Below are 16389 nucleotides of genomic sequence, written 5' to 3' on the forward strand. Positions count from 1 at the left end.
CACGAGGGGAGTTGGACCCACCGATTTGTATGTTTATATACAATTTTATTTAATAAAAAAAATAAAAGAGCATTCCGAATGCTGGTCCCGATGCTGTTGAGCCGTTACATACAAAGGCCTTCTGCATGAGAACCGCTCATGTGATTTTTGCAGTTTCTCGCCTCGCATGGCTCTTGAATTCTGAAGGTTAGAACAGATAAGATTCCCGGTATAAGAAATGAGAGTCACGAGGGAAGTTGGACCCACAGATTTGAATGTTTATATACAATTTTATTTATTATTAAAAAAATAAAGAAAATAAAAAAGCATTCCGACGCTGGTTCCGATGCTGTTGAGCCGTGACATACAAAGGCCTTCTGCATGAGAACCGCCCATGTGATTTTTGCAGTTTCTCGCCTCGCATGGCTCTTGAATTCTGAACCAAATTGAGCGGTTTTTGCAGTTTCGCCTTGCATGGCTCTTGAATTCTGAACCAAATCCAAAACTCACACGAATGCAAAGAATTATATCAAATTACATTTATTTTATAATTTTGATTGGTTAAAAATTTTATCAAATTATATACTATTTTTATTAACTTTAATTATAATATCTCAAATTATTTTATTATTTTAAACTACATGTATATTACAATATTTATAATATATTTAATTATTAGTTATATATTAATTTTATAATTAAATATTCCTTTTCTATTCTATAATTTTTATTTATTTTATTTTTTCACACATATTAAAAATTATAATTTTTTATTAATTTTTTAATTATATTTATTTTAAATATATTAAATTTTATTAAATATTAAAAAATATTTAAAGTAGTTATTTAAAAATAAAATAAAATTATAATAATTAATTTATATATTATTATAGTCTTAAAAAATAAATAATAATTTTAAAATAATTAAAAATAAATAAATAAAAATTATAAAACAAAGTGAATATATAAAAAAACTTATTAAATAATATATTTATGTTATTATTTTTAGTTAATTTTATACATCACATTTTATATAAATTATAAATAATTTAAATGTGTATTATATATATAATATAATTTATATTAATTTTTTATAAAAAAATATATAAATTTATTTAAAAAATTAAAAATCAAAACTAAAATCATACTGATTTAAATTAAAATTAAAAAATTAAAAATTACACTGAATTAAAATAATATAAAATTAAAGTGAAATCATATTTATATTGAATTTCAATTTAATTTTAATTCTTAAATAAATTTTAAATTAAAATCGAAACTGCACACTTTAATTAATAACTATAAATTCTGACCAAAGTTGACCACATATCAATTTTTCAATCTTTAAAAATTTATTTTAATAAAATTATTTTATTATAAATATTTATTTTTTAAATAAAAATCAAATCGAATTAAATTAATTATTCATTTCCAACACGATGTAGACACTTTACATGTCCTGTCTTACATCGTAAAGTGTATGGCCAATTATCAATATGTGATTTATAATTGGTCCTAATAAAAATAAAATATTTATTTTATAACGACTCATAATAAAGGGACTCATCATATTACAGGTATTTATATTCTATCAACAACTCGCAACCGATAGTCTAAGTTGCCAACCATATCACAACACAATGCTTGAACACTGAAGAAAAGGTAAAATAACACTTTACGTGCATTTCACATGCAAACTAATTTACCCCTATTATTTCATAATTTTTATTATTTATTATTTATTATTATATTAAAATATTCACTTATATCGTTTAATTTTTATTTTTAGTGTAATTTTTTCATTAATTATTTATTATTTTAAATAAAAATTTAAACTATCTTTTAATATTTAATTTAAAACATGTATTATTACTAATAATTTTATTATTTTAATAAAATTTAATGTTTTATTTTATATTAAAAATATATAAAATTGAAAATATAATAAAAATGTATTTTTCAATTAAAATAATAATAAATTTTAATTTATATAAAAAAATAAAGTGATAAAAATGATGAAACAAAAATAGTACATAAAAATATTATCAATAGTTTTATTTACTCACATTATATTATAAAAATATTTTTTTTATATATTACAATAGACAACCATTAATGTATTAAAAAATAAAATTTATTCATTTAATGAAAACTTAATAATAAAATAATACAAGTAGAGTATATAAATTTATATATATTAAAAATACAATATAAAATCTATTATTTTAATTATATTAACTCCATCTTTCTAATTCGTATACAAAATATTATCATAATAATTAAACTTAAAACTCTATCAATACTATATACAAACAATTATTATTAGATTACTTCTTGATTTTAGTTAATAATTTCATTTTAATTATATGAATATTATAAATTAAGAGGTTTGATTACGAGATTTCTCGAATGAAAATCAACAACTCACAGCAAATCTCACTCACCATCAACTTAGTGAATGACGATAAATTCAGTATTTTTAAATATTCGTTTCGATTAAATTTTTTTTTATATTTTTATTTAAAAATTAAAATTTAAATATTTTTTAAAAATATTAAAATTTTTAAATAAAAATTATTAATAAAAAATATTTTTATATAAATTATTAATTAAAATATATAAAATTAAATAAATTTAAATTTTATTTAAATAATAATAATAAATAAATTCAAATAATTTAAATTAATTTTTAATTAAATAAATTTAAATATTATTAATATAAATTGAGTTTGAATAATTTAATTTCTACCGATATTCTACCCGCCTACATCTTTGTCTGCACCAAAACATTGTCAACAGGGGAATCACTAACGGCGTGACCGACCGTTCTGTCAGTAGCATAGAACGCAACGAAAGAGAAGTACCCGTAAATAAATGCAGCCGCATTGGTGCTATCGCCCGCCCTAACGGAAAGCGAACGGAGTCATAACAAAATCCTAGTATAGACATTTCACACGCTCTCACGTGTCAAATATCGACCATGGACTGCCACGTTTGCTCACTCAGTTTTCAGTTTGCTCACGTGTTTCAGCTCCTCCTTGACACTTCATACGGCGTTGTCATTGGGCAATTCAAACTGACGATTTTGCCCCTAAAGGCACAATTAAATACCAAAACTTTCTACTGTAGTCTTTGAAACAGTATCCAATTATAAATTTTAGGAACAAGACATATGATGAGATATTTATTTATTATATTAATTAATGCTTGGCTTGTTTACCGGGAAAGTGAGTTGCCGGTTCAAAGAAAGCTCTGCGTAAATATATAAAAGCTCTAGTCTTTGGGTTCGTTTTGCTTTACCTATTTTCTCTCACTTTCACAGAAAAAAGCTTTGATACTAATTTTTCTTTCCTCTGAAGTGACTGAAACAAATCTCCGGCATTTACTCAAGTTCAGGTGACTCTGTTACTTGAAGAAATTTTTTTTTAATAATGTATTATAATATTTTTTTGTTACATTAGTCTACAAACAGGGAATGCTGGGGCATTATGTTTATGTGGAGATTACTGAGAGAATCTCTTGGGATTTAGTCGTTTAATTAATATGATTTCTGTACTAGGAAGATCAAATTTTCTTCCCTTTTTCCCATTTTACACGATTTCATGGAGAACATTTTGGGTTCAACTCTTTTGTGATGGAGCAGCTGCTCTGTTTTGAGAGATCTGGTAGCTAAAACAAAACTTTTTTAGGAGCATGCTAAAAACCTATTAAGGAAATAGAGAAACTAGGCAGCGTCGCAGTTTTACCTCAAACTTGGTGCTGTTCCTCTTGCCTGTTTCTGTTCTTAAGCTGCTAAAATTTTTAGTTCATATGTTGATTCTGCCTGTTCCTCTCTGACAGGATAGTTCCGTTCAATGGTGTTATAGAATGAGGATTTTCCGCGGAAACCACTGGCCACCTCAAAATTGTAGGAAAGATAACACTTTGCTGAGTAACTGTAAGAGTGCTGGAGACTAGGAAGGAGGAGGATCATCATATTTTTTAACAATTTCTTGAAGAGAGAGCAATGGATGTAGGCCGAGAGAACCTAAAGGAAGTACAGATTGAGGATTCTTGGATTCCAAAAACTCCTTTCAAGCCTATTCTACCAAAACCACATGTGATCTACACAAACAGGCAAGGAAACCAGCTTTACCAAGCAAACGGATCAGGATCAAAGCCATTTTCAACTGGTTTATCTCAAGAAACTAGAGATGGGATGTCGAGTGCATGTTCAAATTCTGCTGTGGATGGCAACTTGAAGGCAGTCTTAGGAGCTCAAAAGGGCATTGCTGGTGACACTGTTGAAACGTGCGGAGGACTTCCCATCAACGGCACAGCCAGATGGAACTTCACATCTCTTTTGGCTTTTCAAGATCAGACCTCAGCAGCCACCACTGTTGCAGCATCCTACAAGATTGAAGATTTCCCGCTTGGATCAAATCATTCTAGTATCAACGGTAATTACTCGCTCGAATCCCAATGCAAGCAAAGTTCAATAGACTCTGCTGCTTTTCTTTTTTTTACTGTAGGCAGCAGACAAGTTCTGTCAATTAGTTTACTGTTTTGGGTAATGTAGAGGCTCTACAATATATCAGTTAGAATGGGAGTAATAAAAACAATAGAAGTAATAGCTTTAAATGGCATATATAGGTTAACCTTCGCATGAGGTGTGGCAACGGATGGAGTATTTTCGAGTATTTTTGGGTATTCTATCTGACCGAAGTTAATAGGCAGTATTTTTGGGTATTCTATATGGTATTTTCGGGTATTCTATCCTACCCAGGTCGGATTTTGGATAGTTATAATCCGATTTAGGATGAGTTACCATAGTTATAATGATTTAGGATGAGTTACCATAGTTATAATGATTTAGGATGAGTTACCATAGTTATAATGGGATTTAGGATGAGTTAACATAGTTATAATCGGATTTAGGATGGGTTTGGGTTTAAAAAGTAATACCTGTTATGGGTTTAGAATTAATATAAAAAATATATTTTACAATAATATTTATAAATATTTATATATTTTTTATTTAAAAATTAAAATTTAAATATTTTTTAGAAATATTGGATATTTTAAATAAAAATTATTAATGAAAAATATTTTTATTCAGGTTTTATTGGGATAATAATAATGGGTTGGTTTTATTGGGATAATAATAATGGGGTTTGGTTAGTTTAAATTAATTTTACATCCCTAGTTATTCCAATGAAACTTTACACTTGTTTCCTGTTGGCATGATCAAAAAGTAACAATTTTCATTATCCAGAAAAGAAAGAAAAAAATGTAACTAGAATTTAAATCAATTTTCAAGAGCTAGCAAGTATGAGCTTCTAATTTTCATAATTTTAAATTCCTGTTCAGTCTGAAAATGACAGTATTGTCGCAGATGCTCAGGCCACACCTCATGAACATGCTTACGACCTTAACTTGCCTCCTGGGGGAGCAGCAGATGGCAAGACCACCTCCCAGTTCCAGATCATTCCCTTAACACCAGAGAAGGATGCAACAACAGGATGCAGACAAGTCACTCAAATGCAACATGTATACACTTATCAAAAGGAGAATCAGGAAAGAAATGAGGAGAATGGAAATGCTACACTTGACAACAACAGGTTCCAAACTGACACAGAACTTCACGAGCTCACAAACAACAACACATCTGCTCCTATTTGCACACTAATAGAGGAAAATCACAATCCCGGCAATGCAGGCAGCCATGCTATTAGCCTTAACGAGACACCACAGCAGAAGCCTAAAAGGAAAAGGCACAGGCCAAAAGTAATCACAGAAGGCAAACCTAGGACTAAACCAGTAACTGCAAAGCCTTCTACTTCCACAGTGAGCCCAACAGGCAAGAGGAAGTATGTGCGAAAGAAACCGCTTAACAAAGCCCCAACAACTACCCCAGCAGAATCTAAAGATAACCCAACAGGTAAGAGGCGGTATGTGCGGAAGAAACCTCTCAACAAAGCCTCAACAACTACCCCATTAGAAGTAACTGGAGGGTCCATTGATCCAAAAGCACTTGAGCCTGCCAACAAGTCATGCAGAAGGTCCTTAAATTTTGACATTGAAGGGAAACCAGGAGAAGAACATTCTAAACCACAAGAACAAGATGTTAGCAGAGGAAATCAATCAAAATCAACTGTCAGTATTGGGCAAGGAATTGAAGTTTTGGTAGAAGCCACTCAAGCAGGCATTCCATATGATCTTGCTGATTCTGTGAACCAAATGCTTAAAGATTATATGTTATTTGCTGAAAAGCAAGCACCAAGTACACCACTTCCTAAACAGACTTATAACCCAAGGAGAAAAGGGAATGACAATTTCCAAGACAGCCATGCCAAAGTAGAAGTCCAAGTGACTATTCACACTGTACAGCAGAACACCACACAGATCATATTGCCAGCAGACACTCAACTGCCATCAGTAAACCCAGACAACTCCAACAGCAGCCCCTGCACAATCTTGACAGACAAAGGAAAAGCAAATGGATCAAAAAGGAAGCATCTCAGTTTTGTTCAACAGCCAGACTCTTGCAACACAAATCTAACTGGTATTCGCTACAATTCTTTACCTGCATACCAGATAATGTTTCCAAGCATTTTCAAGAAAAAGAGGACTGAAAAAGGGCAATGTTCAACTACATCCAGCACATCTTGTGTGACTGCTGCAGAAGACATGGGGAGACAAGAAGAGACGTGTCCACAAAAGGATGCCAGTGCAGATCCTTCTACATCAACATCCAATTGTATGATTTCTGCTTCACATTCTAGTTCTAATGGAATTCCAGGTGCACATGGAGAAACAGGAGGCCTTCAGTGTGAACTGCAAACTTCTGGCCCTCTTATAAGTCAAAGAGAGAGGTCAACAAGAAAGAGATCCAAAGGTCCTAATCAAATTCAAGGTCTGGCTTCAGTAGCCAAAGTAGCAACTGATGTGTTGCATTGCGATTGCAAGACACAAGTAATGGCAGATAAAAATGAGCATCAAGTTGAGGACTCGAATAGACCTCAAACATGTATAGAAGCTCTAGTTGCAGAGATGCGGGGAACATTAAAGACAAAGAAGAGAACTAAAAAGAGGTTCTTTCTTGTTAATTCCACATCCTCCAGTGCAAATGGGGAGCAATCCCATGGAAGAATCATCTTATACAATCAGCACCAATTCTTAGCCAAGTCATTAGGTACTTGAAGCAACAACTACAACTTTTAGTTACAATAAAAATATAGAACTATTTTGACTAGATAATTATTTTCATATCTGTAAGGAATCTAAATATTCTACAAGGGCTTTTCTCATTCACAGCCACTTGATGCAGGTGCTCCTCAAGAAGTAATATGGAGACAGATGTCTCCTGTTGATGCAATAGTTGAGCAATTACAGCATCTAGACATTAATAGGGAAAGTGATGGCATTGCATATAGCAATCACAGTGCCCTTGTTCCTTACAAGATTAAGGATCAACCGAATGCATTAGTCCTTTATAGACGAGATGGCAGTATCATACCCTCCACTGATGCATTTGAGCCCATCAAGAAAAGACGTCCTCGTCCTAAAGTTTACCTAGATGAAGAAACTAACAGAGTGTGGAAACTTTTGTTGGGAAACATCAATAGTGAAGGCATTGATGGAACCGATGAAGAGAAGGCAAAGTGGTGGGAGGAAGAACGAGAAGTGTTCCGCGGACGTACAGACTCATTTATAGCACGGATGCATCTTGTACAAGGTATACCATTGTAGTTTTACTAAACTTACCTTTATTGGACTTTATGGTGATTGATACCCAATTACTAATCTAGGACAAGTATGGCCTATGCAAACTGGAAATTTACGTCCATTAAATTATAAACAAAGTCTCCCACTACTGACATGAATATGTCAGCACTAAGAGGCTTTGTAAACACAAATTTCAGTACCATCTATTAAGCTTATCAAGTAGCATAATGAACAATATAGAAATATGAAATATTTTTAAAGGTATAACTAGAGTGGCAGAAAACCAAGGGCCTTCCAAGTTCTTTGCATTTTGGAAACCATAAAATACATAATTAGTTATTTGATGGTCAATATCATATTCAACAGCAAAAATAACATAACAGTGGCAATGAAGAGATCTTGTCAAAACTTAAAAAGTGTAGGACATAATCAAACAATTTAGCTTAATATGTAGAGGTATCTCAATAAGAAACTCCAAGGACATGCATTTACCATACAGCTCTCAGACACTTTAATTGATCTAAGAAAAATGATGTCATTTCTGCATAATAAAAGAACTCCTACAATGTCATTTCTGCAGGGGATAGGCGCTTCTCTCAATGGAAGGGATCAGTTGTGGACTCGGTGATTGGAGTATTTCTTACTCAAAATGTCTCTGACCATCTTTCCAGGTAAAATATGAGTCCCAGATAATTTTATTACAGTATGCAAGTATGGAGCAAAAGAAAATCTCCTATTGTTTTCATTCTGTTTGGAATTAAGGCTTAGTTATTGTTTCATTTTCTGCAGTTCTGCATTTATGGCACTTGCTGCACGTTTTCCCTTGAAATCAAGAAGTAATACCAATCCATTCTATGAAGAAGGGACAAGTTCAGCGATTGAGAAGCCAATAGTATGCATGCCAGATCTAGAAGAAGCCATAAAATGGAATGAAATGTCAAATCACTCAATTTGTGACCAAAGCTCCATGACCCTCCATGACTCTGAGCTAGATGAAGAACAAGAGGTGGTCAATAGCAATGAGTCTTCTACAAGCAGTAACGTTATCATTAGCTCCACAAGTTGCATAGAGACATACTACCAATCAAAGGCAAAAACATCGACCACAGAGACCACCAATACAGCATATAATGGTAATATAGAAGAAAAGAAAAGTGCAACAGATGATGCATTTTCATCTCAAAATTCTGTGATCTTGTCTCAGAACTCTGTGGATTCACCAAGTGCTCAAATTGCTGAAAGAAGAGAATCTTTCCCCCGGAACAACTTAGAAGTAGAAGACTTAATTGATAGATCTAAATTCGTTAGTTGGAAGAGCTCTAGTTCTTTTATGGAGCTTTTAATAAAGGCTGGATCTAACAAGCTACATGAAGAAGTTAGTGAAGGCAATGGCACCATTTTGTCTAATCAGAACCCAAAAGATGAGCATGAGAATACCCAAAATGCAGGAAATGACTTCCATACGCCAAAGATATACAATGTAGATAGTCCCAAAAGCTCCTTAGAAGCATCTGTGGCCCCATCCACCAACTGTCATTTGCATCACATCCCGAACTTAGGAGGTGTGGGAGTTGAGTTTTACAAGATGATTGCTGAGGAAAGAAGAGTTTATGAAGTATCCAATAACAGCCGCAGAAACAGTATGAAAGAACCCAGTTCTTTTATATCAGAATCTGGCAGTCAAACTACAGATGACAATAATCTGACTGTTGCTCCTCAAGAAGCATCAAGATCTCCAACTCCAAATAATCCACCATATGGCATTCAAGAAGGCCAGCATATAACCACCCTAAGTCAAAGCAAGCCCATTGCAGACCTGAACATTGTCAGCAATTCACTAGATCAGACACAAAACAACGAAATGCAGAAAGAACCGTGCATGCGAAATCCAGGAGTAACCTTAGATATTGTGGAAAGTAGCAGTGCACTTAATGAGCAAGAAAATAATTCACAAAGAACTGAATCAGACTTGATTGAGCATGGCTTTTCAGAAATCAAGGAGATTAATGATATGAATGCTGCTAACAGAAAAGCAAAGAGCAGAAGAGTTGGCAAGGAGATAAGAGAAAATGTTGACTGGGATGCTTTGAGAAAACAGGCAGAAGCAAAGGGGAAGAGACAAAGAACGCCAAACACAATGGACTCATTGGACTGGGAAGCTCTGAGATGTGCAGATGTTAATGATATTGCCGAAACAATCAAAGATCGTGGAATGAACAATGTGCTTGCAGAACGTATAAAGGTACAAATATTACATTCCAGAAATGCTTAGAGCCTTTCAGGTCAGTGACACTAACAATTATATTCATCCAGAATTTTCTTAATCGACTGGTTAGAGACCACGGAAGCATTGATCTGGAATGGTTGAGAGATATTCCACCGGACAAAGCAAAGTAAGTACAAAGCTTTAATTCTATATTGGGTTGAACACATTAATATACTACTCTGGCAACGTGCATATGACCATGGTACAAGTTTTTGCTAATAATGTCATACAGTGAAAATTAAAGTATATTGTTTTTATGGTGTATTAAAATGTATGCTAAATGTGAATTATTCTTGTAGGGAGTATCTGCTAAGCGTAAGGGGACTGGGACTGAAAAGTGTGGAGTGCGTCCGGCTTTTGACACTTCAACATCTTGCATTTCCAGTAAGTTTAAACTAATTTCAACTTCCATCAGAAATAGATAGCAACTTCCATCAGAAATAAATAGAGCATATCTCAAACTTTTATGAATGTATAACAGGTTGACACAAATGTTGGACGCATCGCAGTACGATTGGGCTGGGTCCCACTTCAGCCCTTGCCTGAATCACTTCAATTGCATCTTCTAGAGTTGTTAGTATTACATACTAAAAGATATGATACTGCTACATGTAGTTTTAAAAATATTGCTAACTCTGTCCCTCCTTAGGTACCCAGTGCTGGAATCAATTCAAAAATATATTTGGCCCCGATTGTGCAAACTCGACCAAAGAACTCTGTATGATAAATTCCACTTGATGTTAACACTTTATTCTGACTGATTAATGCATTTATCAGATAAGTTGTCAAATTATTCTTAAATGAAATTGTTTACTAATCCATTGCAGAATCAATTAACAGGTATGAACTACATTACCAGATGATTACTTTTGGAAAGGTGCATTATACTGGCTTTAAACCTGAAATTAAATGTTTAATTTTCTGATTGGAAACAAGCAGTGGATAAGGAGGAGGCTTTTGATTTAAGCAGGTATTCTGTACCAAAAGCAAACCCAATTGCAACGCCTGTCCAATGCGAGGAGAATGCAGACATTTCGCAAGTGCATTTGCAAGGTTTGTAACAATCTTCCAATCCTTACACGTAGATCAACATCCAGATGAAAAGGGATGAAAAATGCAGGATTTAACCCCATGTATCGACCACAAACTAGAATATTTCCAAATGTTCATCTTAAAAGAGTAAAAACCCGGGAACAGTCCATACAACTCGGTTGCTTAGAATGGAGTCATTATCCAGGAATATGAATCTCATAAGTAGTTTTTATATATAATGTAATATAAATAACACAGAAATATAATCAATTTGCTTTATAAAAGCAAGATATCTGTCAATTTATACACGAATCATGTTGAGTGCAGTGCAAGACTTGCGCTGCCCGGGCCAGATGAGAAAAGTATAGTTAGCTCAGCTAAAAACAGCACAAATGAGCAAAACCCTGCTGTTATGGTTGAACAAGTGCCGCTATTACTACCCCAAGCAACTGAACAATCAGAAGGAAATCAGCTGCTAGAATCCAACCTGCAATTAGAAGCAAGATATGGAGTCAGCAATTGTGAACCCATTGTCGAAGAACCATCATCACCAGAACCAGAATGCCCACAAGTAACCGAAAATGATATGGAGGATGCCTTATGTGAGGATCCTGATGAAATTCCTACAATCAAGCTTAATATTGAAGAGTTCACTCAAAATTTGCAGAATTATATGCAAGAAAACATGGAACTTCAAGAAGGAGACATGTCAAAAGCCTTGGTTGCTTTGACGGCAGAAGCTGCCTCAATTCCCACACCCAAGCTTAAGAATGTGAGTCAGCTGCGAACAGAGCACCACGTGTAAGTAATCATGCCCCTTATTTAACTGTTATTGAGAGAATTTGGTAATCCTAAATGGTCAAAATTCAATCAAATTAGGAGGGATTATCTTCTGGGCCTTGACCCTCTATGGAGTTTAACCTTTTTTTGGCCTGACAAACAAACTAAAACATACTTGAAATTTTAGCTGCTGTTCAGAGTTGAAAACACATTTTTTTTTCAACAAATTTCAGGCTAATTATGCTAATGGGAAAAATCCATCTACTGTATACTAATTACTAATTTTCCTTTCACCACCTGCAGATATGAACTTCCAGATTCCCATCCTCTTCTGCAAGGGGTTAGTTAATTTTGAGTCCAGCTAGACAACGATTTTTTCCCTACTCCACTAACCAAATAACTTTCCTAATGACTGTCTTCTGATTCTAATTCAGTTGGAAAGACGAGAACCAGATGATCCATGCTCGTACCTTCTTGCCATATGGACACCAGGTAAGCTTTACAATATAGGCAAACCTACTTTGATAAATTCCTTTCTGCACAGTTAGTAACATGAATAAAGCCACTCATACCTCAGGCTTGGCTCAGACCCAAAAACTTTAGTATTCTTGACTTGGCAATTAAACAATCCAAGGCTCTTTTGTTTTTTTCAATTACACACACACACACAGACAGTAGTACACAGAGAATTGTCTAAACGCTGTAGTGCCCAGCTTTAACCAGCTTCAAAGCTTGCAAGCCTGTCATGTTATATAGTCATACCAAGTAATCCCTAGAAATTTCAAAACAATATTTGTTGAATGGAAAGAGTTATTTTTAGGGTAGGTAGTAAGAGGAGGATGCATAGGGTGCTACTTGTGGATATTTTTAGGATGGATTTCAAGATCCTCACAAAAGTTAATTTTGGATGGAACATTTTTAAGTAAGGCCAAAAATGACCTGAAAGTAGCAATATTTTAGAATTTGTTTCAGCTTATTAGCATTGTAGTGATCTGTTGAAAAGAAGTCAGAGAAGACGAGTTGATCTTACAGACAGTGACAAGCAAGTCCTACCCCCTCTTTGTCTTGGGACTTCCAATTGAAGCCCCAAGTCCTGCTAGTTAATGGACCTGGCTTGAAGGAATGGATATTGCATCAAAAACAGACAAGTTTCAGTATATGCAAAGCCCAAACAGTCCACATGTATTTGGCCAATCTTACTTCAGTTTCCACCTCTATGCATAGGAAGCTGGAAAACTTGCGTTATAGCATACAATCAACTCATATTCCTTGCCTATAGTTCAGCTCATTTCGTATCAATTGTTCCTATTAGGTGAAATGGCAAATTCTGTTCAGCCACCTGAAAGTAGATGCAACTCGCAAGAATATGGAAAACTGTGTGATGAGAAGACGTGTTTCTCTTGCAACAGTATACGGGAAGCAAATTCACAAATTGTTCGGGGAACACTTCTGGTGAGAATATTTATGCAAAAACTTTCATCATTTTTTTGCATGAGCACTCTTACCAACAACAGAATCAGTTGATGTCAGAACAATAACCATTTGCCTATAACATTTATCCACAGATACCATGTCGAACAGCAATGAGAGGAAGCTTTCCCCTCAATGGCACATATTTTCAAGTTAATGAGGTAAAAGATTCAACCCCAAAAACTGAGATTATTCAGCTCCGGTCTATGAGCTACCACATCTTTTTAACTTCAGAATAGTACCAACTATATATTTTTGCAGGTATTTGCTGATCACGATTCTAGCTTGAACCCAATTGATGTTCCTAGAACTTGGATATGGAATCTACCAAGACGGACAGTGTATTTTGGGACATCAATACCAACAATATTTAAAGGTAATGCTTATAATGAGATTTTAGTCCTAACAACTAGCTGAGAGTCGATCCGTGGCACTCAAGTTTTGCCTTTGTGTATCAGGTATGACAACAGAAGCTATTCAACACTGTTTTTGGAGAGGTAAGAGCAATGCTGATTCTCCACTTTAATGCTATCTTAGGTGCTTGGGTTTAAAACCTCAGCTTAATGTCCTGCATTTTGCATCTTTGGCTACAGAAAAATATATAAAAAAAAAAATAGCAACATATGATAACCGCATGAATTCTATTCAGTACTGAATGCTTCATACTTCAAATTTGAAGTTTGAAGACAAAAGGAAGAACAGATGATTTTGGCTGCATTAGCCGCATAACAATATATGACCCTGATTGCCTTAGCCTCATCTAAGTATTCAACATTTCACCGACTTGGCCCACAATATAAACGCATAAAAAGTGAAGGACACTAAATTTCTTAGTATAAAGTATTTACTATACTTTTTAACCATAGTTGACTTGTTACAACTCAAGTCTCCTAACTTGACATTGCAAAATTTTGCATGGCGTTATTATGAAAGTATGCAAATGTCTCAAAGTTAACAATTTTATCAAAAATATTTGGCCTCTTATTATCGTCTATCCAGAACATAAATTAGCAAAAGTTTTAAGTGTTCCTTAATCGTGTACACTTTAAAAACTGCAGGATATGTTTGTGTGAGAGGATTCGACCAGAAGACACGGGCACCTCGTCCTTTGATGGCCAGGCTGCATTTTCCGGCCAGCAAGTTAAACAAGACAAGGGGCAGGGGTTCAGATGACTAGCATTCGATGCCTCAAAATACCAACAATACTTCTGGAACGAACAGATGACTAGATGATAGTTTTTCAGGCAACAATCAATAGCATCACATTCGTGTAACTTTTAAAAAGGAGAAAATCTAGTTGAGCTGTATGATCCCATAACATATGAGGATGTAGCGTGTACATGTTTAACAAGACTAATTTGCTTAATGTTATGCTCGTATTTGAGCCATTCTTCTGAAACAAACACTATTCCTTACTCTGGTTCGTGCACAGAAAATCCAAAGTGCTAATCTGATTGTAAAAAACAAAAAGAAAAACCCAGAGTACGAGCTCCAAGATCCAAAGCAACAGCTGCAATTCCAGAATAACCACATTTCCTAATTAATTAGCAACAAACGCCATGTAACAATTCAACGAAACCTAATTCTCTACCTAGATATAACTACAATTGCATCCTGCAACTAACCAGAATGCATAAAAAGCGCTGGTACTTGAATGTTTTGCTAAGAGCCTAAGATGCAATTCAAAATATTCCATTTTAGCCAGATTTTCATCAAATCCACCATCTTCCACTCCAAAGAGACAACGTATATGAAACCGATGGCAGAAAAAAGAAAAACATAATTGGACATAAAATAGGCAAACAGATGCACGAAAAACAGGAAAATAAAATCGAACATCCATAGATTGGTGATGAAAGTAGGTTTTGAGATCAAAGAAACGTACCTTTGATGCAAGCAGCAAGAGAGATTGAAGTAGAGATACAGTAGAGACGTTTTGGTGAAAGTAATGCTTTATCGCTTTTGCCGCCTTAGCGCCACTTTGATCTTCCTTTTCCCTCCCAATGCCTTTCAGTTTAAGGTAAGGTCCTCGTGTTTGAAATATGCGCCGTACGTGGCGAGTTTTGGGCTCTTGGTGGACTCCGCGGGCTCTAAATGGATAATTTAACCATCTTTTTTGATACCAAACAAAGATCTTTTTTTTTTGTCAGAAAACGATTTTTTTATTTATTGTTGTTATTATATATTTTCTCCCCAACTCTTATTTGTTCTTCAAAATTGAGAAGAAAAAATATCTCAAAAAAAGTATTGATATTTCTCTTTTCTCCCTTATTTTCATTACTTTCAAAAATAAGAAGAATTATTCTACTTTGTTTTCTTTATAATTTATGTGTTCTAAAAATATTACAAAATTTTAATAATGTAGCTATAATACATGGTTTGAAACAATAAAATCGTGATTTTCTTTACATCTATAATAATTTCCTTAAATCTATTAATGTAAATTTTCACCTTCATGGCAATCGCACTTTAAAAAAAAAAACGCAATTGGGAAAAGTTGTTTAATCAATGGCAAGCCCACTGAAAAGAGCCCGCAGCGGGCTTGTAGCTTGCATGTGGCAAAGTAAAAGAGCTAAAATGGTAAGGAAACCAAGAAATGTCGCCCAACGTCAGCGTGCTTCAGTACAGTGTCTTGACAGGCTGTGCTGTCTGAGTCCAAAACTCATTGGTACTTGTTTTTTTGACAGACAGAGGCCAGACCTTTCAATTTGTTAGTATTAAATATTTTGCATACACTCAGCATATTCATACTAATATTAAAAAATATTTTTTAAAAAATTTAGTACTTCCGGTTTTTTCTCACTTATCATTTACTAATTAACCATTAAATTTGTGCCAGATTAATCAAATTATGCAAGTAAAATTTCAAGAATGTTATGAGTGGCAATTAGAAAGGGATAATTTAGCAGTTTTATTATCGATGGATTGATTAATTAATAAATAGAATTAAATTTTAACAACAGTTTTAATGCAAATTTTAAAATAAAAAGGTCAAACTGGTGCTAAAAAGAGAGAATTTTTAAGAGAATCTACTAGAGTTGAGTGTTTTTGCGTAGGTGTCTTGTTTGTCGAGCTCTTTTGAGATGCATGTAAGGCCATAATAGTTTCTAACTAGAGAAGGGAACTACCATGGTAGAAGGTGTTTGGGGAAGCCT

The 16389-nt window shown here is 34.0% G+C and overlaps 1 protein-coding gene across 1 annotated transcript; it reads left to right on the forward strand.

Annotated features, from left to right (window-relative positions):
• Positions 1-3225: 3225 nt before the first annotated feature.
• On the forward strand, positions 3226-14637 carry LOC110621102 (transcriptional activator DEMETER). Its single transcript, XM_021765167.2, has 20 exons — positions 3226-3375; positions 3820-4418; positions 5354-7153; positions 7289-7696; positions 8267-8357; positions 8476-9928; positions 10000-10079; positions 10252-10336; positions 10434-10525; positions 10602-10670; positions 10793-10829; positions 10923-11005; positions 11312-11785; positions 12068-12104; positions 12199-12256; positions 13077-13216; positions 13330-13395; positions 13496-13610; positions 13693-13731; positions 14293-14637. The coding sequence occupies exons 2-20, from the start codon at positions 3986-3988 to the stop codon at positions 14409-14411; spliced, it is 5679 nt and encodes a 1892-aa protein (XP_021620859.1). The 5' UTR covers positions 3226-3375; positions 3820-3985; the 3' UTR covers positions 14412-14637.
• The last annotated feature ends 1752 nt before the right edge of the window (positions 14638-16389 follow it).

The sequence above is a fragment of the Manihot esculenta genome, chromosome 8 (genome assembly GCF_001659605.2).
Source record: "Manihot esculenta cultivar AM560-2 chromosome 8, M.esculenta_v8, whole genome shotgun sequence".
NCBI classification, from domain to species: domain Eukaryota; kingdom Viridiplantae; phylum Streptophyta; class Magnoliopsida; order Malpighiales; family Euphorbiaceae; genus Manihot; species Manihot esculenta.